Source organism: Gambusia affinis, linkage group LG08, assembly GCF_019740435.1.
Source record: "Gambusia affinis linkage group LG08, SWU_Gaff_1.0, whole genome shotgun sequence".
NCBI lineage: Eukaryota > Metazoa > Chordata > Actinopteri > Cyprinodontiformes > Poeciliidae > Gambusia > Gambusia affinis.
Window position 1 is genome coordinate 10,630,874 of NC_057875.1, and position 23,628 is coordinate 10,654,501.

The 23,628-nt window shown below is 36.9% G+C and overlaps 1 protein-coding gene across 1 annotated transcript in view; it reads right to left on the reverse strand.

Annotated features, from left to right (window-relative positions):
* igf1ra (insulin-like growth factor 1a receptor) overlaps nucleotides 1-23,628 on the reverse strand; it is an 88,990-nt gene that overhangs the window by 62,451 nt on the left and 2,911 nt on the right. Inside the window, exon 2 of the mRNA XM_044123685.1 lies at nucleotides 13,038-13,601. Coding sequence (XP_043979620.1) covers nucleotides 13,038-13,601 — 564 coding nt within the window. The remainder of the gene's footprint in view (nucleotides 1-13,037; nucleotides 13,602-23,628) is intronic.

Here is a 23,628-nt window from a genome sequence, read left to right on the forward strand (position 1 = left end):
CGCTGACAGTTACGCCGGCCTTCAAGATCCCACCCAAACAAGATAAGTAGAGGAAGGAGAGACTCAAGGTCATTATTATTGCTACTGACAGAGAGCAGACATACTAGACTAACGGAATAACACCCATGTTTGTAAATTAACACCAAGGACAAGGACTATTATATGTGTGATATTGTAGAAAGTTACAGTGGTATAAAAATATATACTTATTTTTTATTACAATAATTGCTTACATTTTTACCAGAAGAAAATATTTAAGATTTGCGACAATCCTAAAAAAAATTTAATGGGAATATCAGACATAATGGGACTGAACGAGGAAAACAAAAATAGGTCTTAGTTTGGGGATAATTGCAAGTTCAAATAAAAAAGCAATCTGTTTTTGTACATCATTTCTATCAAATGTAATTATGTACCGGTAATCTGCAGCTTTAGAATAACCAGAACCCATTATAAGCATGTGTTTTTTTTTATAATAGTTTCTGTTTTAAATGTTATTTAATTCAGACAATTCAGACATTCGGGAAATTAAATTTGATTAAAAACAAGAAAAAGTTTATTTATTTTAGTCAACTATGTTTAGTCAACTGCACATAAACACATGCAAGCACAAGAACAGTGAAACCTTTACTCTGTTTTACTCATTTTTAAGTAAAATTTCTGCTTTTTGTCATGTTATAACCTTGTACGGTATATAGAGATTATTCTTATTCTTATTATTCTTATTCTTCTTATTATTATTCATTTTCAAACACTTTTTTAAAAGTCTTTTGTGTAAACTGACATCCCGATGCGGCTACCTGAATTTCCCCAGTGTGGGAGAATAAAAGAAAGGTCTATTCTATTCATACATCTGTCTAAATGTTAAACAATTTTTCATTGAGTCTCCTAGCTTTGAAGCAAAACACAGTAGTTTTGTTTTTTTCTAGTTCCAGAGAAGCCCGGAGATCCTATCCTTTCCTTTCCTTTCTTTTCCTATCTCTTCATCCATCCAGTCTGTTCTGCAGTGTTGAGCATCCAAACCCTTGTTTACTGTCGGCTAACTTCAAGTACTTCCATACCGCTTTGGCAGTGGATCAGTTGTTTTGTCTGCCATGTTTGGTTCGAAGGTGTTGCTCCGACAACAAATGACATGAGCCAAAAACAAACTAATGTATGTAGCGCAGTCATGAGCAGCCAGAAGATTCGCTGTGCTCACAGCAATACAGATGAAAACAGTTACAACTTGTTAAAAATAGAAAATGAGACAAATGTGTAAAAAAAAACGATATTGATGGAATATCAGTGTCATTATCAATAGTAAACATCATTAATTATGTTACTATTCACAGTAGATCAATCATGATAACAAAGTATCTATCTCCAGAGGCCCATCCTAAATGAACCCTCCCAGATCTTCCCAGGAAGTAAAGAAAATGATCCTTTGGACAAATCCATCCACAGCTGGTAGCAGCATGTCTGCTCCAATCAACAGAAATATCTTCAACACTATGAAATACTAACAACAGGATCTCCACAAAGTTAAACATGTCACAACATATTTTGAGTAGGTTAGCAATTATGAATCAGAGGGATTACTTCTACATGAGTCGTAGGAGTCTTTCACAAAACAGTTTTTCAATAGGACCACAAAGAGACGCCACTCTTCATGCTGCCTACGGCTGTTCATAAATCACCAATAAAGCTGGCCATGTCAAACAGCAATCTGAGAGTTTATAAATGAAGCACCATTTATAAACCAAGGAGGCACAGAGAGGGACTGAGAGCCGTATAGATACAAGTACTACAAATAAAATGTGTGTCCGATATCTCCTCTCATATTATTTTCAAAATAAATGACTAAAGAACATAGTGAACCTGCCATGTCATTACATTAATCACACCTAGATAGTACAAAGACTTCTCAAGCCTTCATTAAAGTGTTTATCAAATTTAAACGTTGCTTTTTACCGTCCTTAAGTTGGTATTGTAACTTTATTAATTATTGACACTAAAAACAACACGAAGGACCATTTGTACAAAGCTGGCACAATTCAAACTTTGCTTGGAGCAAACATAATGCAACTCCTCATGCTAGCATAAAGGACAAAAAAGAAAACTATTTGAGGGGAAGTGCGTGGTTGTCAAAGGCATTTCATCTAGCTGTGTAATTCATGAGGTTTCCTTTGTAATTTTATGATGCCCTTTCATCTCCTCATTGTGCACATGCTACAAAGAAGAACAGACAGCAGATCACTGCTGGCACGCTGAGGCGTGTTCAGTATGTCTGTTACAGAAAAACGTGAACTCAAAATGCACAGACAGACACAAGTTTTAAAAGTATAATCCGCCCTTTGCTAAGCAGCCACAAGATACGATAACTATAAGCTACACTACCATTATTTTTTCTGTATCTCATATATGATGTTGCCTTTTTATGACCAGAACCATTTGACAGGGACACAGTCACTTCACATTACATCACTAACTTAGTTGAGGAAAGTTTTTATCCTTCAACTTTTCCACATTGTTACAACCATAAACTTCAATGTACTTTACTGGAATTCAACCATGAGCATAACATCAATGTAGTCACACTGCAGTTCTCTCTGTGGGAGGAGACCCCTTGAACTAAAACAAGACCTTTAACCAACTTTAAGCATGAATATAGAGCCGAGAGGATTCGATTTAAAAATTTGGATTGTTGTCATCATCTAATATTAAAATTGCAGTGATGGTCAATTTACCATTTTAATACATAATATACATATTTGCCCAACATTTTGACGCACATAAAGAAAAAATCAAAAATCTTGATTCAGTTAAACAAACAACAATCCTGCACTACATAACTATCACTGTCACATGATCAAACATGACCAAACCAACATGATCAAAGCATACAAAAGTGGCAAAAAAAAGTGAAACATAAACATCGGTTATTAATACAGTCCCAGTTTTACTTTTTGGAACCGATAGTGAACTGTCAAAATATTATTAGCAACCACCAATGCCGATGTTTATGCTGATACACGTTGCATTCCTAACAGAAAGCCTGGAGTGTTTCCTGTTTATTCAGATTAGAACCACAAAAGTCAAAACATTTTGCTATGGTTTTATGACACGCACATATTTAGGAAGCTGAAGTAGAAAAAATCAGTTCTACTCAAAATCTACGTGTTTGTATTTATCCCCCTTTATTCTGATGAACCATAAACAGATTCCAGTGTAACGAACTGAACTGTTCCAGAAGTCATTTTATGAGTAAACTAGTCCGCCTGTGCAATTTAATCTCAGATTAATGCAGTAGATAAATGAATAAATCAGAGCTTTGCCAGAGAACAAACAGCATCATTGAGGCCAAGGAACAGATCAGACCAACTTCCTGTTGGTTTATTACATACAATTTCAATAACATGGATCAAAGTTTGGGTTGCAAAGCAGCAAAATGTGAGAAGGCTGAACACTTTTGCAAGGTGCCCCTTTACCACAAACATAACTGGGAGAAAATAAGGGGCAGTATTTCAATGACCTCAGTGAACCTAACAAACTATTATGCCAGAGCAGAATACTCTCCTCTCTCTGCGGCTCGCCAGCGTACATCCTCACTTCTGCAGGAGAGATTTGTCAGCATGAGATTTCTTTTTTCCGCTGTGGTATTAACCCATGCTCTCAGAGCTTACTTGCAGGCATGGCACATTATCTCCCAGGAGTCCCTGCCAAGGCAGCCAAGCTGTGTGTAAATGGCTGCTCTGGCCTGAGCTGAAGAGAGAGAGAGAGGGAGAGAGAGCGAGAGAGAGAGTGAGACAGAGAGAGAGAGAAAGAGAAAAGGGGAGCTGGAGTAGGCAGCAAGTCAGAGGTGCCATTTAGGTGCCAAGGGGAGGCACAGGAAGCAGACGAAAGCACACTTCTTTCTCACCTCTGTGGGGGGGCATCACAGAGAGGTGGCAATAGACTTCACCCTTCCCTTCCTGCAGTGCAAAGCAGGACAGCGAGGAAGCCACAACACAGCCTGAGTTGGAGTAGGGGTGGTGTTGCATGGAAGTTATAGTAGTCATGCAGATTTATGAATGAGTGTTGAGAGTAAAGGATGAGTCACAACTTCTGTACTGCACAGCCAGGAAGCAGCAGGCAACCTATCACCAGAGGCACTGAGTGGTTTAAATATATTACACACACAACTTGCTCTTCCACAAGCTTAAATGCATTCACACTTACACACCATGAAGGCTGGCAAAATAAAAACAGATATTTACATACATTCTATTCAAAATCATAACTCCTTTTCCCTGCTATTTGTCAGTAAACTAAAGTAAATTCCTCCTGGTTAGAATCAAGAACATCATTTTTATTTGCCAAATGCCAGAATACTGAGAGACTTTTAAGGATATTTTCTTTGAGATTCATTTCCTTTAGACATTTTTAAAAGTGTCTAGTCAAAAACATGACATCACGTAGATACTCTTATAACATTTTACATGAAAAGAATTTGCAGTGGATATTTTTTAATGAAACTCCTCAAATACGCTGTGGCCTTCTGAGATATTATGTGGAAAAAACAAAATAAATTAGCCAGAATATCAGGACCAAAACTGGACTAGTTTACATATCCAAGGAAAAACAGCAGAAGACATCAAGTCAACATACAGCTTAGGAAGGAGATTGGTTATGTGTCCCAGAGACTAAAGTATCTTGATGGGAAGTGTATGTTTCAAATGATTAAAGAAAGTTTCATTATTCACTGTGAAACAAGTCCTATAACTTCATGGACTAAAAGGACACTTTTAGAGAAAGAAAGCGGACTGCAGTTTACTAATGCACTCTGGGACGTAAAACTCCAACTCCACTTGGAGCTCCATCACATCTAGTGATGTGATGGAGCGGTGTGTGTATGTCTCCTGGAAGACTTAAACTTGCAAAATGTAGTTATAATATTGGCACAGAGGTAAAGCGCGACTCATGTAGAGAGACTTAAGACCTCGACAGCCATCACAGGTTCAAGTCCTGGCCTGTTGACATTTGTCGCATGTCTTCCCCCTCTTTCACGTCCTGTTTTCCTGTTGGCTGGCTATCAAATAAAGGCCACCAAGTCCAAAAGAAGAAAAATATTAAATCAGCATCCCAAGACATTAATAAGTTCAAACCTGGGAACAAACGACACCAAGCTAGTTAAAAAGTGGCTTAAAAACACCAAAGTCAATGTTTTGGAGTGGCCGACACAAAGCCCTGATCTCAGTCCTCCAGAAACTTATGAGCTTAGTTGAATAAGTGTGTTTGACCAAAGCGGCTTACAAATCTGATTCAGTTACACTAGTTTTGTCAGGAGGAATGGGGACCAATTTCCAGGAAACTATTGTGAGAAGCTTGTGGAAGGCCACCTAGACCATCATATTATATAGGTTAAAAGCTAAAACAAGCAAGCAAAAGAAAGGAAATGTATATGAACTTACAAGTTCATAAAAACTGTCTTAAAATTATCTCTCATTATACTACCACTTTGCCAATGGAAACCATTTTGGTACTCCAAACTGATCTAAAATTATACAAATTAAGTTTGATTAATTGTTAGTGGAGAAAAAAAGGTTGGGTCTTTTTCACAATGAGTTAAATATCTGAATTCATTCTTTCTGTCTTCTTTTACTGCATCTTTGTGTGAATGCATGTAAACCTTTGTAAGCATTGGTAGTGTGTGTAACATGTTTGAGTTATCCAGCGCCAACAGTGATAGGCTAAATTATCTTGCTAAAACTGAAAAATCTGGCTACTTTAAGCAGAAGGGAACATCTGTATTCAGTGGGCTTCCTTGTGTATCTGGATGAGAGCACAAGTGTGTCGGTCCGTCTCTTTGGATGTTGGCAAGAAGTCACACGAGTCCTATTTTGGTCAACTGAGTTGATGAGAGGAAACCTTGGAAAAAAGGGGCTAATTTGTCGGTGCTATGAGAGAAGACCTTTATAGGCCACAGAGGACATGAGTAGGATAAACTCACACAGGCCAGCCATCAATGGACAATACAGACTGCTGTTCATACATGGACAAGAACACACTGTGCGACCATGTCATCATGAATTGGAAAAACTGTGCCAGCTCACAAGTTTAATCCCTCCAAAGGAGGGACAATGTTAGCAATATTAAATGTTAGTATTAGTGGTCAACATGTGTCTGTAATTTTTCTACCACACACAGCTTGAGAGCAGTGAGAGAAATTTTGCATTTTATAATTCTGCATTTACAAGAAACGGAAAACATATTAGAAGTGTGTGGCAAGAAAAAAAAAATCAAACCCAGCCTGTCAAGAAGTCCAAATGCAACCAATAAAACAAATTAAGGAGAAAAACTATTTGTAACCAAGCCGTGTTTCCCCCTTATTTTGAGAGAGCTCGTGTTCTGAGAACCCAGTGAGGAAGGTTTCTGTTTAAAGCTAATATATAACGAACTTCTATCATTTCTGAAAGGCATCCAGAAGGGACACATGCGCCAAAGTCCCTGTAAAAGAATGGCTGGAATGGATGGTTAGAGGATGGAGATGAGATACATAAAAAGAAACACAGAAACCAATGCAATGAATGTGGACTGGAAAATATGAAATAATCAACAAAGAAGAAAATTTCATCCATGAAAATATGTTGGTAAAAGCTCAAATTCCTTGCTTCACAGTGGATTAAATATATTTAGAATTCACTTTTCTTGCATTTTGACTAATGTCTCACACAGAAGCATGGTGGAACATGTATTTGTCTGCTGGAGTTACATATATACAGTATGTATGAATACATACATGCATATATGTTCACCACGGCTTGCTAATGACTGATGTTTGCATTCAACTTAGCTTCCTGTCCAGTGCTAAATTAAATAACCATTTGGTTATTTTTTTTTTTTAAGAAATCAAGACTCAACTTAAGTTCAACTGTCTAAAACACTTAAACTGGTCAAAGCTAAATATTATCACATTGAACAGAAATTGTTTAAAACAGTTTTATGCTTATTGAGTATTTATTTTATTAGAAATAAAACCTTAAAAATAGTTTTTAACTGTTATTTTTGGCAGTCGGTCCATCTTGGATAGGGTCCTGCTTAAAAACTTCACCTCTTACAAAAGTCCAAAACAAAGAAAACTTCCCTGTGGATGATCTAAGAATAAACTGGACATACTTGTTCTATAAAAATCCTTGAAATTACTTAATTTGTGATTGGCGCTATTTACATGAAACTAAATTAAATGGAATTGAATGCAGGTTAAAAGTTAATTAAACAAGACTTTTGTGGCTCATGAGTTGTATAAATCCATCTTAGTTAAGGTCTCCATAATGAAGTGTCTTTGCAGTAATAATGCCTGTACACCTTTCTCCTTCCCACAGAGCTGCAGTTATACAGAAAAGAACAGGGAACAGTGTGCTGCATTTAGGTGTGACAGACTTTGATCAACATCCATACCATCTTTAAAGCATTAATGCTGGAGCCCCAGTATTTCTTTATGAAAGCAAAAGCAGGCGAGCAGAAGCAGCGGATGTATGGGCACTGAGTCATGGTACAAGATGTGCCCTGAGGAAAGCACCAAACGACAAGTCTGAAATTTGAGCTCTTTTGAATTTCCTGTCCCTGAAACCGCAGGACTTTGATAAGGTCCAGAGATTCCACTAACTATTTTAAAGCCTTCCATAATCTGCAAACTGAGCCCACCCAGGTACTTTTACAGGAACAACAAGTCCAGAAAAACAAAGAATGGACCACAGATCAATCTCTTTTACTCATAATTCCAAATAGGACACAAGCAGTTTCTGTATGACCAAGCACAGACAGTCCTCACATACTGCCTGTGTGGTGCATTTCCCCCTCTTTATCCCCTCACACGTGCAATGAGTAAGCCAAGAGGAATTTCTGCCTTATATACTTAAAGGGGCAGAGACATTTTATCCAACATACATTCTCTATTAGTAAACATCATTCTGGCTTTCAGCAAGTAAAAATAAGCAGCATTGCAATTCAGCTTGTTCTTTGAGAGATAAAAGTTAACAGTAGCAAAATAGCTTCAATTTTCAATAATAGAAATTGGAATTTGGGATATTTTCTTTAATATGTTTAGTGTTTTTCAGAATATTTTTCATGAATAAAGTGTTAATAAAAAAGCAGCAGAGTGGGCCACATTTGAAACCCAAAATGCATCTTTAAATAAGGACATAAAGAAACAGTTAATTCTTTCTGTGATACTGAATGGTTTTGGTTGTTTTTTTTTTTTGTTTATTTGTTTTGTTTTTCGGTTTCTGACTTCTAACTTGAAATAGCAAACTTTGGGCATTGGACCTCATAGCAATAAGGTATCACTTTCAACACAGCACATCTCACAAGTCTCTTCGCAAGACACAGCCAAAGAATGCTGCTGGAGACTTGCTTGGCACATGATTTGCTATTCATAGCAATACAACAGATTGCATTAATGAATAAACAACCAATGTAGTCCAAACGTTATCATGTGACTTTCTTTCCACTACTGCATGCAACAAGAAAGAGTTTTTATTTTCTATTTTTGTTGAAAGACAACAAAGTAACTGAAAGAAAAAGGAGACAAATTTTTGGTCTACAGCTGCAGCCATTCCTTACACACGTTGGACAGCAAAAGACTTAAAACAGCAAACGCAATTGGAGTGAAAGATCTATCTTTTTCTTAACAACAATTTTGTATAACTAGAGATGCATCAGGATATTGGGTAGTGATTGGAATTGACTGATGCTCAGTTTGATAAAACCTAGCACTCTACTTGGGTTTAGCTTGTTTTTTAAGCCATCCAAAAAGCAAACTATGTGATCAGTGTGTGAATATGTGAATCCCTGCTATTTGAAACAGAGTTTTCAAAAATGAAAACAATTGACTATATATTATTGCTAGTAGATTCCAGAACATGAAAACTTATGTTCTTATATTATTAATGACAGAAGTCTTTGCGATTCCCACTTTGTATGCCAAAATACAAATCTGACTCTCGGCAATTAGATTTCATTTACACCAAATATACAAATTTCTAACAACTCCTGGCAATAAAGCAAAAATATGGAATCAATGTCACTGACTTATTGTGAGTATACCCTGCAGCCTACTATATAAGTATATATATATATATATATATATATATATATATATATATATCATATCAGCAGCTATGTATGCATACATGCCAAATGAAGATGTAAGGAAAAGTGTTGTGCAGTCCTAAACACCTTTAGTTATTCTCATAAAAGATTAACAAAATATTGTGGGTTTTTTTTGTTGTTGTTTGTAATGAGTCCACCAAAATATGCATTGTTGATGTAAATACCTTATAGTTCATACACAATTTTCTACGTTGAACAAAAATATGACAATTATTTGTTAAGAGATTTATAACATTGTGTAGGAAAATAAGTTATCTTATAACAAGTAGTATTTTAATTGACATAAATAAATATGTTACACTTTGGTGATGTATAGTTTAAGAATCTTCCATAGGTATTTCTTCAGCGTGTGCACAAATGAGCCATTCGTATAGAAAATTCTATAAAAAGCTGTTTCATTCCAATATTCCTACTTATTAAGCCAAGTTGACTATATATCAACTGTATCTACCTCCAGCTGATATATAGTCATATTCAATAAATTCAAATAAGAATCAGAAGTTCATGTATTTCAGTAACACAGTTACTGAAACACATTATATCAACTAGTTACACGTAGACTGATGTTTTAAAGCTTTTTTTAAGGCTGATGATTTCTTGCTTGTAGCTATTGAAAACATGACATTTAAGATTAGAATATTACATCAGACCAACAATAAAAAAAACATTCTGAACGCAGAAATATGGGTCAAATGAAAATTATGTTTGATACCTCCTTAAAGGTTGTAATTTTAAAAAGAAACTTTTAATCTGACAAATAAACCTCATCGGAACCCGTTTTAATTTATTGAATGTGACTGTAGTTAAATCAGGAGAACAGAAAAGACAAGAACAAGTCATGAGTTGGGCATGTTGTCTGCTTCCATTGTCTTAAAGTATGTTAATGTGCAAACATGCTGCTTATTGAAAAGAAAAACATTACATATGTGGTATTCTTTTGCATGAGGTAGCCTTAACTGAATGTGCCCTCCAGCATACCAAAAGTTAATATTTGATTCCATAAAGAAGAAATGTGAGCTCTGTGAGAACTTGCGAATCAGGGAATGTGTGCCTCCCTGTGGAGCTATGAAGACCAACCAAACCTGAAGCAGGGCAGGCATATAATTAGACATAATCTGTCTATCTGACTAACTGTCACAAGTCTTTTTTATTTATTTATTTTATTTTATTTTTTGCAGAGGGCAAAACACAGACACAGGCCATACACCTTTTAAGCCCTTTGAAAAACATTCAAAGATTCAGGGCCCAGTCAAACAAGAGCGAGAGAAAGAGAAAACATCTCTGACAAGTACACAGTGAAGTTATCTGACAGCCGAGGTTGTTAGCAGCCTCTGATAAGCCCTGCGGAAAAGAGTGAGGTGAAAATAGAGCAGGAAACACCAGCAGAACCTCTGACAAGGACAATCAGAGATGAGGCTAAGTGAAGTGGAGAGGAAGAAAATGAACAGACACAATGGGGAGAAGAAACGGCATCGAAGCTAAAGGAGTGGATGTTTCAAAAAGAAGAGGAAAACACAAACAGGGAAAGACTGTTCTCAACACACAGAACTGTCTTTCACTCATAGACTGCTGTTGAGTCTGTATACTTGACATTTGTCTGACATTTTGTCTTTATGCCCTTCCTCCTGTGTAGAACTTCTCAGAACAGGCCTCTCTCCGCATCACTGCTTGCCTCTAAGAAGTGCCCATTTCTCCAGTCTCCATTTAACAAGATAGCTGACTCCCACTCACCTTTATCTAACATTAACCTGGAATATTCCACTCTGCTCCACATTACCATTAACATTTCCTAATCAAATACAAACCAATAATGTCTAAAGACCAGAAGAAAATGAAAGAAAAAAAAGCCTCTTTTTTCAGCTCTGAAGAGAACTTGAAGCCCCAGAGGCTACTGTAGTTAGCTAGCAGACAGCGCTCCTCCTTATGAAGTGTAATTAAAGAGAAGACCGGGCTGTATTGACTAGAAAACCACTGCATGCCCTTGAAGGAACATCTGTACCGGAGAAAAACAAGGCAATTATACAAAGGGGTAGAGAGGGGAGAAGAGTGCTCTACAGTGGGAAAGTTCCAAGAAAACCCATCATACCTTAAAAAAAAATCCCAACACAAATTCTAACATATTAAAGCACAACCCAGTTTGGTTTTAGCTTCATTCTGCCGCATTATTGAATGAAAAATGCTTCACACTGCCTCTATGCCATCCAACCCTATTTTTTGTAACCAGAGTAGCTTCCTGAAAACCTTTATCTGCGGTCTTGATACCTCAGGCCTCTCCAGATGAATGTGTTTACCCTGAACTCAGCCAGGCCCTTTGAGAGAGGCAAACTGCTCTAAACAATACTCCTGCTCTCAGGTCAGTTGTGTGAGAAAAACACCACAAAATCATCAATTGTGCAAAGAATAAAATTGTGTGACTACACCATTCACAATGTGGCAGTCTTCATGAAACTTTTTTTTCCTTTAACAAAGGGATTTAAAAACTTTTATTTTACAGGGTCAGTTGTGCACGAATTGAGCAGCTGATAACGTTGCGGGAAACTCCCGATAGGTCAACCCGTCCAAGAATAAACACAGACAAACAATAAACGTTGCAAAGAAAGTTGTGGTCACAAGGGGAAAGACGCAGGTTTTATTTCCACTATTTGTTCTGCAGGTTCCCACAGAGACCCCGTGTTTGTTTGTGAATCTAAACTGACCATTGGAGCTGCACACAGGTCTTAAGAACAATAAAAAAAGATGTTAACTAACAATGCCTTCCAACACGCCTGCACCTTTTGTCAAGTAACAACTACAAACCTCAATGTATTGGGTTTAGATCAACAATTTTGCCATTCATCTATGGAGGTCAGATCTGTGGAGTGAATGAGTACTAGCTGTCCTTTCAACTGTCATGACTCTCTGCAGGTGACTAAAACATGTAATTGGTTACCCTTGACTTTATTTTAGGGTATTGGAGTAAAAAGGCTTAAACACATTTGAATGTTATCCTTTTCAAATGTTTACTTGTAGATAATTTATCCTTATACTTCTGAGTGGCAACTACTATGCTATCGAGTAAGACACAAATAAAACTCATTGAAGTATGGTGTTGTAGCAAAACAAAATCTAATATGGATTATAGCATATTAATTCTTTTAAAAGTGAATGTAGCTTGGAGAAATAAAGAAAGCAGAGTATAATTTTACATAAATATTTTTAGAACAGAATATCTCTGTATCTTTAAGCTTTGGCACCAAATGTCTGTTTTGACTCCACATGTGGTACTCAATGTCAAACTTAACGTGGTGTCAGAGACGTGTGTCCACATTTATCACCTTGTGCAACAAGCAGTTTTAATATACTTTCACGCTTATTCAACAAGTTTTGTTCAACTTAAGGTATAGGTTTTCCTCAACTTTCCTTGTTTGGATGCTATCAGTGTGTATACCGGTCCATCAATGTTATCTCTATTTGCCTTATTTGCTGTTATGTGACCTCCTTCTGAACTACTTTAATGAAAAGTGGCCAGCCCCACCACTGGGCTAAAGTTCAACAAGGACAACCCTCCCTCAGATCCTTCAATGAACCCCTTTTTTCACAAATTTCTAAATGTCCCTCTGGCAAATATTTAGTTGACATGCTCCAGACTGTTAGACTACCTCATTTCTTGGCAGAGCTCCTTTAACCTCAACCAAGTATATCTCCTTAATACCTGATGCTGTATATTGCTGCCATCCTTTCCTTCATAAATAGCCTGATCTGAAGAAAAAGTCTGTGCAATGAACAAATAGGAATATGTTTGAGGAAGATCTCTACATAGATTCATTGGATTAAGTGTTGAAGTTGCATGCAATTGTAAAATGTCTGAAAGGAAGTAAACTTCAAAGATCAAAGTCATTCTTTAATTAAAAAAGCAGAAATTGGGTTACCTTTCTGACAATGCTTCGATGCCCAGCAGCGGTAGTCATTGTTGCCTTTGACCAATGTCCTCTGACATGTAGGGTTGTCCTCCATCGTGCCTGGGCAGACATCATCGCACTCCTTCGACTTCTTGTTCCCAGTTATAACATTATTAACATTGCTGTCCATGATCAGAGACCAGTCCACCGAGTCCAGGAAACAGAGCTCTGGGTTCTTTTCAATCTGCACTGCCCCACGGGTGATGTTCATCAGGTTGTAAAGGCCAATGTCCTTTAGGTTGGTCATCTCATAGATCACCAAAGCATTTCCATATAAGAGATTACGGCCCCGAATGACGCTCAAGTTGGGGAAGAGCGTGCTGAGGCTATCTAGGCCAGGAACGCGGAACAGCAGCAGATAGTCGGTGATGACGGTCAGCTTCGGGAAGCTGAGGGTGCGGAAGACCTCCTGGTTGATGTTGCTTGTCTTTTCGTTGATTAAAACGATTTGTAGGAAACCTTCCAACACTGTGCAGTTCTCAAGAGCCTGGAATTCACTTATGTAATTCCGGATGTCAATACTCGGGCTACAGACTGAAAGAAAAAAAAAGAAAACAAATAAATAAATACATTTCTGAATTGATAACTAAGAGAATTATTGGTAAACTGCAAGCATTCTACACGTGTAACAAAATAAAGGGTCTTTATACGTCATTTTATTTCAACAATTAAAATCTCCAAAGTTAAAAACTATTTAAAGACAATTTTTGAACTATGGATGGATGGGTGGGTGGATGGATGAAAGGACAGAATGAATAGATATTTGGATGGTGAACTAATGGAAGGATGAGTGGATAATAAGCAATAAGCCAACAGATTGATGGATGGAGGGAAGATAAGAGGTATGACTGTGGAACAGGACACGCCATGTAGTATGGCTTTGTATAAATTATCTGTCTTTCCATCTATTCCAGATCTGGAACATTCTTAAAACAAATTCTGCACTTTCACAGCCTTTGCAGAAAACCTGAATAAAGGTAGTAAAGCTATTTGGCCAGAATTTAAATAAGCATGTATTCATTGACCAAAAATAATAATTTCATTAATCTACTTGTAGCATATGATCCTTTTATTCAAGACAGTAAGGCTGATAGAATATTTTCTCGCTTTCTGGAACCCTGTGTGCTGCACTAGGAGATAATTTTTCAACACTCTGTAAAATAAAAGGTTAGTTTGTTCTCAGTAATAAGAAACTATTACCAGAGTACAGAAACTCTCACTTATTTTCCCACTGAGATGCACAAGTGAACATGTTCAAAACTTCTTTTTTGTATAACTTCAAACCCAACACCTGTGTTTTACAGTAAAATGCTTCATCTTTCACCTCAGATAACCTCAACGTGTACATGAGCCAATTCTCTGCGCTCGGAAAACAACACTTGAAACCACAGTGTTGGGAGCGCCCACTGACAACATTCACATTTATCTTTTATTATTGATGACAATCAACTCTGCCAGTAAATGTAACTATGCACCAATCCATCAAATGCAAATCTGTAACGTTCACGCTTAAATAAACATAATCCTTACCCATAAAACTTAAACTTGTCTCGATCTGCCAGCCAAATTCTAGCTTTGGTTGCGCTCAGGGATGCCAGGTTGTGACATGATCGCTTCTGATGCTACCTTCCAAGCACGCAGCAATGTGTGAGCAAGTTTTGACAGAGAAGCGGTGACAAACTTCATGCCAGAAGTCCCATAATAACAACAACAACAACAACAACAGCAACAGCAATATAAACTTTTGAGATATAAATTTAATGTAGTGACATCATGCAGTTTCCCAGGCATAACCAGTGATTCACACATGTTTGCCATATGAAGAGACTTTTCTTTTAATGTTATTTCCAAAAATGCTGCGACTACATTAATATAAACAAAAACAGATGATCTGCAAATCATTCTAACCTTACATTTAAATTCATCATGGATCAGCATGACTGGTTTATTCACAAATGTGCTTCACAGCAACCCCATTATTACTGCAAAGAGTGCTTTTTAAAATGCATAACCTTTCCTTTGTTGAGCATAGAGGATGTGGCATCCAGGATTACAACACATTTACTTGTAAAACTACAGTTTTCTATTGATCAAAGTCCATTTCAAAATATCCTTTTCCATCTGAGAAAGCGATGACCTTTCTAGGACTCTTTGTTAGGAGTTTCCCATCATTTTCTTAGATTTGCTTAGGAAATAGGTGTATTCGTTGCCTGAAAGGTGTAATATGTAAATACACATAGAAGAGAGACAGAATTCGTAAAGCGTCTGAATGTCAATATTATTACTGGTACCTTGCTTAGCTACTCAAATTAAACATTTCCAGTAAAGTTTTGTTGTAATTTATTTGAGATTCTTGTAAATGGCTTCTCATGGCTTATTCAGACTTCATCTGTGGTTGCCTCCTTTTTGATCTGTTCCATCAGTATGAGCCATTACTGTTTTAGTAATCTTGAATTGTGGTTTCTAGGGAGGCCCATGAACGACTGACTGCAATTAAAACAGTGTCATCTAAAATATTACTTTGCAATTACTTTGGATAATTGCAAAGTAGAAGGAAAACTACATATAGGTTCCAATTATTATTATTTCTTTACATGGAAAAATCTGAAGTTGGTTAATCCAGAGCCACTTTTAATTAACCACATTTTCCTTTCTGATCAAAATGTTAACTTAGGAAAGGTCACGTATTGTTATCTTGCCCATTATTAATGAACATATACTCATCTGAAATGCATCTGCTGTAGTTATGAGATTGTAAAGGGGTAATTAGTTTGAGTAAAAGAACAACAAAAAATAATCTTTAACAAACTAAATGTTTTACAAAATACATTCAGATTGCTACAAGAGTAGAAATTGAATACACTTCATATTACAACTTTTTGCCGTGCCACTCTTTATAGAGTGACACATATGTAACAAACTGATATTAGCTGGTTAATTAGTCGGCCTACATACTCTGGTGGCCAGGCTGCAGTCAGCTGCTTAACAAGACGTTTTAAGCTTCCCAGCTGTAGTTTTTATAAGAGGGATGACTGGAGCTTATTTAGTGTCCACATAATGACTGTCCATATTTTGTGTCACCAGATTTTTTTCCAAGCAGCTTGTTGTGTTACATGTGAGTAATAGAAAGTGTGGCAGCCTTCTTTCAACCAGCTGGACAGCAGGGCTCAGCACCAGGTAGAAGAGGGAAAATTCTAGCTGAAATTTTTTACGAGCTCTGAATTCTTTTAAAACTGTTTTATATATTATTTAGAGCAAGCAGCCCATGGCTGTTCTACTCATAAATTTAATTTTTGCAGTGTTATAAATTATTTTTGTTGCTCACATGTTTTCAAATGAAGGAATGTAAGAAGGAAATAGCACAAAAAGAAGAGCGGTATAAAAAAACCGCAAGACCATAAATTATAAGCAAAAAATGATAAACTAAACCTGGCCTCTGTAACATTGCTCTTTGACATATGTACTGTTCCAATAAATGCAGCTTTACCAACCTTTGTAATGACTAGGAACAAAAACAGCATAGATTTTCAGGTCTTATTTTACATCATATCGCTCTCGCAATTAGAAGAAACAATCAGATGTTAAACATTTCTTATTGACTTTTTGACATTTACCATTTTATCAAAGTATTTTTATTATCATTATAATTATTAACATTAAATGTTTTATATTATTCCACCTTAATTTCTCACTTTAAATAATCTCCTGTATCTTAATCTTCTGTTTTCAAAGTTCTCTCACAACATTTAATCACTTAATCCAAAAACATTTTTTCTTCCTTATAACGCTTAATATTTATTCCAGCCTTTAGTCTGTTAAGCTTAAATGTTGGGCATTTAAATTAGTATTGTATTTACCTATCCTTTATTTCACAGTAAACAAAACATCATAAGTAGCTTATCTGTTAAGTGAAGGTGTGAATAGTACAGAGAACATTATTAATTGTTGTCTAAAAGGAGGTTTAGTGATTGGTACAGGAAATGCCTTGACATATGAGCTCTTTGGTTAAACCTGTTATGTTCTTACAGAAGCTTAGGAGGCAGCCATAGTTACACTGCTGCAGTCCCTGTCCAACCAAACAGGCAAGCCTTCATAGTATTTCTCTGATCCTTGTCATACTGCGGAGAAAAGCAGATAACTGAGCTGTTTTAGTCCAAAACAAATGTTGTACCCATGGATTTATTTTGTTTGCACAACAATGGTAATGGAAGTCCCTCATGAATTATGTTTCCTGCGGAAAGACAGGCATTCAATCTCCACATCAAAATCGCTGTTTCATGTGCTTTGATTAAATGTTTTTTTTCCTTAAAAATAGAAGTCACATTGCTTATGAAGGGGATGAATGGGCTACATTTGCCCCCGGTGGGATGTTTTACTTGTCCAAATTTAGAACGGAAACAATTACTCCCGAAGAAAATAGTATTTGCTTTCTCCAATCAACACCAATGCCCCTGGGCTCCACATGTGAGCCATCGAGCTGCATGTCTTCTTTGTTTCATTGAGAATTTTCTTCCAGCTTCTCCAGCAGCCGGGAAGCGAAGGAGGAGGGGTGGAGCCACTCCAATACAAAGGCTAATTTGTTTGTTAGTAAAGAGAAGCTCTGGGCTCCACTTCCTGATGAGGGCATTAATAAAATCAGGGGGCGTCTGGCCAGCGGAAGATAAGATTTCAGCCAAGCCAAACTATGGAGAGGCCACACGGGTGCAGAACTTCTGCAAGCAGAAACTGCTACCTTCTGAATGCGTTTCTCAATGTTGTGAAGACTCTTAAAAAAAGAGAGGCTGGAATGGGAATACAACAAGGGAGAGGAATGACACAGCCTTCCTCTTTGTGAGGCTCTTATTCTGCCCATTAGGCATGTTAAGTAGCAGGAATTCCAATCATTTTCTCACACAAAAGCTTGAGAAAGATTTTGCCTCCAACTAAGGCTGCAAGCTTTCCTTACTCCACTTGTTGCAACAAATAAACACTTAAAGATAATGTAGTTACCATGATTACATTACATAAAGACATATTTCAGCAGCTCTGTCCACACAGACTGATATCCTGCATGATGTGTCCGTCTCTTCCTCCTGGGTCTCTTTGCTCTTCACACTGCTGAGTAAACACACATATCTGCACAGCGTAACGTGATCCATGGGCTCATGTTTATGATTGATAAACCCTGCCCCGATCCTCTGTGGAGATGTCAACACACAAACACATACACAAGCGCACCTGCACCAGCACACACACAGGCAAACATGACCCCGCGCACCTCCGTTAAAATTAAACCACGACTCTAACGGCCAACACTTGCTGGATCCACAGAACATGCCGAGCTTGTAAATAATAAACTTTATTTCACACTTAGATGGAAAATATTACTTTCACAACAACATCTGCTTGTTTAATTATTTTAAGAAACATACCACCTGATCTTATTATATTTTGTTTATTTGTCAACTATTAAACTGTATTAGTTTATGACATTTCTCTGCAGATACTAATTCTGTTTTGGTTTTTTTTATTGCTAATGACCACAACACTTACAAACTCCCTGTGTTATTTCAATAATAAACTGAAAACATTAACCATAAAACAAAAAATAGCAGCAGGGTTTTTGATATATATATATATATATATATATATATATATATATATATATATATATATATATATATATATAACAGAAAATTACAGTAACAGAAAATTAGTAACAGAAAATATTATTCCTTATTCAAAATAAGGAATAATAAGATCAATCCTATGTGCGGCTAAACTCATAAATCACTAACCTGTAGCTTATTTTTACTAAACTCAAAAGTGAATCACAGTTATTCCTGTTGGTTTATCAATTTATGGACTAATAATGTTTGGAGTTTTAAGTCATTCAATGTTTTTAATAAGCCAGAAATCAAAGGCAGTATTGTTTTATATAGAGAGATATTTAGATTTATAACAGACTATTTTTTTTAGTTTTTATGAAGAAAATTAAATCCAGAGTTGTAAGACTGTAGAGTTAGTGTCATTTTTTTCCCCAGCAAATAGAGCAAATCTGTCACTGACACTGCAAGGCCACTAGATCCACAGTATTTCTTGTTAAAGCTCCTAGGAATCATACATAAACAAAAACTGAAAACTAAATGTACAGTCTTTGAAGTCTTGCATATTGTTTAGAAAACAGGCGATTCCAGCTTCTTCGTGGCAGTGAAACCAAATATTTTGCTCAAAACTTTAGAAAGCAAAACTTCACTTTAACAATTATTAGGATACGGACATAATATTATAACAATTTTCATTGCCTTTTTTGGGATGATGATAAAATTAAGAAGAAAAGAAAATATAAAAAAACATGATCTATTTGGCTGTAAGAAAATTATAAAACAAAAACTTACAAATAATGTGCTACAAAATCAAAGTTTCAATTTCAAAATAGGCTACATTACTACACCACTAAAATTAAGCAGTATAAAAGTACATAGTTGCACTGAATCAATATATTACATATTAATATGTATATTTTAAAAAATACTTCCACGGGATTTTATCCTGGTAATCCTTGCTGCGTTTACCATTGACAATTTAACTTGACATCAAGCCAGAAAGCACTTGTTATGCATGTCACGTCAACTTGCACCTGTCACATCAACCGGCTCTAATCCACCGCATACTGGAAGTCATCTGACCAGTGTTCTGGTGGGCCACTTCCCCTCAGTGGACCCAACTTCAAACACTGTGGCTCAGATATCATCGAAACCCCAAACAGTAACTCTACACTCCTCATCATAACAAGTCCCAAACAAAGACTGCCTCTCACTCAAGTGGGCAGGAGGCAAACAGCATTACAAGCTGCAATGACCTGATTTCTATAAAAAAAGTGCTTTGATAATAAATCAATAAGGAGAAGGGTGCATGTAGGTTGACAGAAATCAGACAAAATTAAGAAAAGAAAAACTGTTCTATTCACCATTATGTTTCTACTACATTACTTAACACTTTCAGGCAGTTTTTTTTCTTTCTTTTTTTTTTGCAAAAATCACAAAAATATTAAGCGTTTTTCCTAATAAGAAGCCATTTGTAGAAAGCATGAAGTAAAACAAGCTATTAAACAAATATTAAGGTGTTATAATCCCCAGAATAAGCTAGTTTATAACAATTAGACAAATGGAATTACTCAGGATCCCTTAATCTAGAGCTATATAAACAAATTTACTTGTCGTTTATCCTCATTACAACAACTCCAAACCACAATGCCCTGACTTGTAGGATGCAACAAAAGGATTTGTGGTAGAGATGCACCAATCCGGGTTGGCTGGTGACAGCCAGATCAAATGTACAAAGACTTTGTTTTTTACTTAAACAAGTAAGTGAATGCATCATATCACAGACGATTACTGGAGCAAAAGCAAATCTTCAATATAAGTTCTTAATGTGATTTAAAAGACTGCATAAATATATAGCAACTCATCTCAAACACTTAAGAAAAGTCTGTTTGCTCTTTCATACTTATTTCACAATTAAATAATGTACGGTGAATTAAATCCAAAGATGTAGACAGAATTAAAGTCAAGTACATACATTCCAATTGGATCCTGGTCATAAAGTCGGTCAAGCTGAGTTTATTGTGCCACTTGGTAAAAAGAAATAGGTCCAGATTTAAAGCAACCTAGCAAATTGTGTTGATTCACTGTCTGCAACTGCCACTCTTCTGGCGCAAGAATGTGGCAATAGTGGACAGCCAAAAGAGTAATAATAACAAAAAGTAGGATGGTCAATTTTAACTGTTTTCACACACATACAGTGTGTATGTTTAGATGTTTTTGTGTACTTTTTCTGGTTCATTTTGTAAAATGTTGCTGCAAGAGTCTTGACTAACACAGGGAATATGGATCACATCACAACAATCCTTAACTCACTGGCTCCATGGTTTTGAAATCATGTTAATGATCTCTAAGGCAACCTCTATCTACATTTCTACAGCTGCTTTTCAGGTGTAAACCATTTCAACGGCACAATGCAAGCAAGGTGGAGTGAATACTGCAACTCAGTGACTCACAGCAATCTGCTGGGTTTTCTATGATTGACAACTTTAACCAATTTGAATAATTCCTTGAATTCATAAACATTTGATTCCCATCAGAAAGCAGAAAAATAACTTCAATATCTTTCTGTCGAGGAATCTGAAATTGTCCTACAATACAACAACCAATGCATCTCAAGATAGCATTATCTTTGAATGTTTTTTTATGTACAGACACCACTTATTTGATAAGACAGGTGGCGTGCAGTCAAGGAGCTAACATTTACAATCATCACACAAATTGTAAAACACTTTACTGGCTATTAAACCCACAGCAAATGATGATAGGCACACGGTTGGATGGAAAAACTATAACTGAACAAATACACTGAAATGCCACTTGAAATACAGCGTTTGATTAAAGCTTTGCAAACCAAACCTCAGCTGGCAGACCGGAAGAGCTATGGGACAGCGTTTTCACTGGATGCTCACAAACCAGCCCAGTGACACACTTTCACATTCATACCCAGGAGCATTCCACTGACTCAGACTAACACACCGAGTTATACACAGTAATCACAGAGATAGAAGGCCACTCAGCCAGCGTGGAGGTCTTATGTCACCACTGTCACGAGGCAAAACGGGGCACCTTGGATGACAGTGACAGCAGTCATAGCTGAGGTACGTGCCCTGCCACAAAAAGGAAGAGCCGACCCGCAACAAGCCCAACCCAGGAGGGAAAAAGTCGGACAGGAGAAGAGTACCTGTCAAACACAATTCCCAATGATGCTTCATCATTTGTCTTTGCCAATCCAATGTTCCAAGGCGACAGGAACAGGAACATCGTTGTGGCCTCGTGAGACAGGACAGAGAGTGCCTGTGCTCTCACAACCTCTGCACCAGTGCTGCTGGTGACAGTTTAAGAGCTGCAGGTGGCACTGCCAAGTGATGAGGTTTAGAGCAGCTCAGAAACTGAAATCAATAAAACCAAATCCGAGTCTCCTGCAAGTGTTTTATGTATGATTTCCAAACACCAACTATTTTCCCAACAGTCTCTCTCTGCTCTCTTTTAAGAAAAAAACAGCTACATACTTGAAAGCTGTGGCATGGAAAGTCTGTTGCGGTGAGAGTTAAAAGGGGGCTTAATTACATTTTATTGGTGCGGACAGATTATCAAAACGAACAGAAAAATTTGAACCCCAAATGGAGCTCTGAGAGGTTTGTGATTTTCCGCTAAGTGATGACAGCAGCTGGAAATTCTGACGCTCTCCAGCCCGAGTAAAGTAAACACCATCTACAAGTGGTGAATCAGTGACACGGATCCTTATATTTTCTGCAGGCTTTTGTCACCGAAGTTTCTGTGTTCTGGAAGGTCTGATGTATTATACAGCACAGAGGCTCGAGATCTAAGAGCGACTCCCTCGCTCTGAGACCTCCCAATTGCACTCACAAGCCTTTCAGGGAGCTCTGAGAGGTTCAAAGAACGTGGCTAAGGTCAGGCCACTGGTCAACAGGGATGAAACCATTTTTTTCTCTTCTATTTGGATGCTAATATAGGTTATTCTGCCTGTCCCCTTCACATACAAAGATGTTTCCACTTTAAGTAATAAGGGAATTGATGTGATGGGGTGCAGTGGGGTATCCTGCAGTGTCCGTGTTACGGACAGAAGCACAATCTCTACGTTCAGGGCAGAACAATCCACCCATAGAGGTGCTTAATGGATGAGTAATGCCCGCTAATATATAAAATATGAGTGAAAGTAAGAGGGAAGTCCTAATAACAGAGAAAAACTACAATTAACTACTGACAAACTACTAAAGCTACTGACAGACTGCAATAAACCTGTTTTGCCCTGATTGACTATGATTAGATCACATTTTGTCCCTCTTCATTAAATGCGCCAAAACTCAAAATAAAAACACAACTTCCATTCCATAAACGTAGATAATAACAGAATGTACTTACATGCTTTTCAGTTTAATAAAAATCATTTCTGAATTTTCAACAATGTTTATCAGAGAAGGTAAATTGTATAAATGTAAACAATACTGATAAACACTGTTTCAGTATTGGCTGCTCTTTGCTAAACAAAAATGGAGCACATTTTTCTTCTGTCATATATACATTAAGAAATAAAAATTGTAATTGGTAATAAAAACATGACTCATCGTCTCAGACCACAATCAAAACTGGAAATCGGTACCATCACAATACTGATCGGCGTACTTCTTGCTACACTGACTCTAATAATTCAAAAAGAATCTGCAGCTCATTTTTTCTCTTTTTTATGACATACCTAAAGGGAAAAAAATAAACAAAATCTGAATGAGCAAGAAGAGGCCTGATCAGTGCAGCAATGACTTAAGTTTTTTTTTTTTAAAGACTGAATCAGGGGTGTACATTTTGCCATTTGTCTAATATAGGGCTTCGGGGAAAAAAAGCAAAATTAACAGGTCAGATCTCAAAAAAAACCAATGATTAGAGTTGGCCAGGCCAGGCTGATCGATGTATCCCTGATACTGAACATATTCACATCAGACAAAAAGCAAGAAATTGAC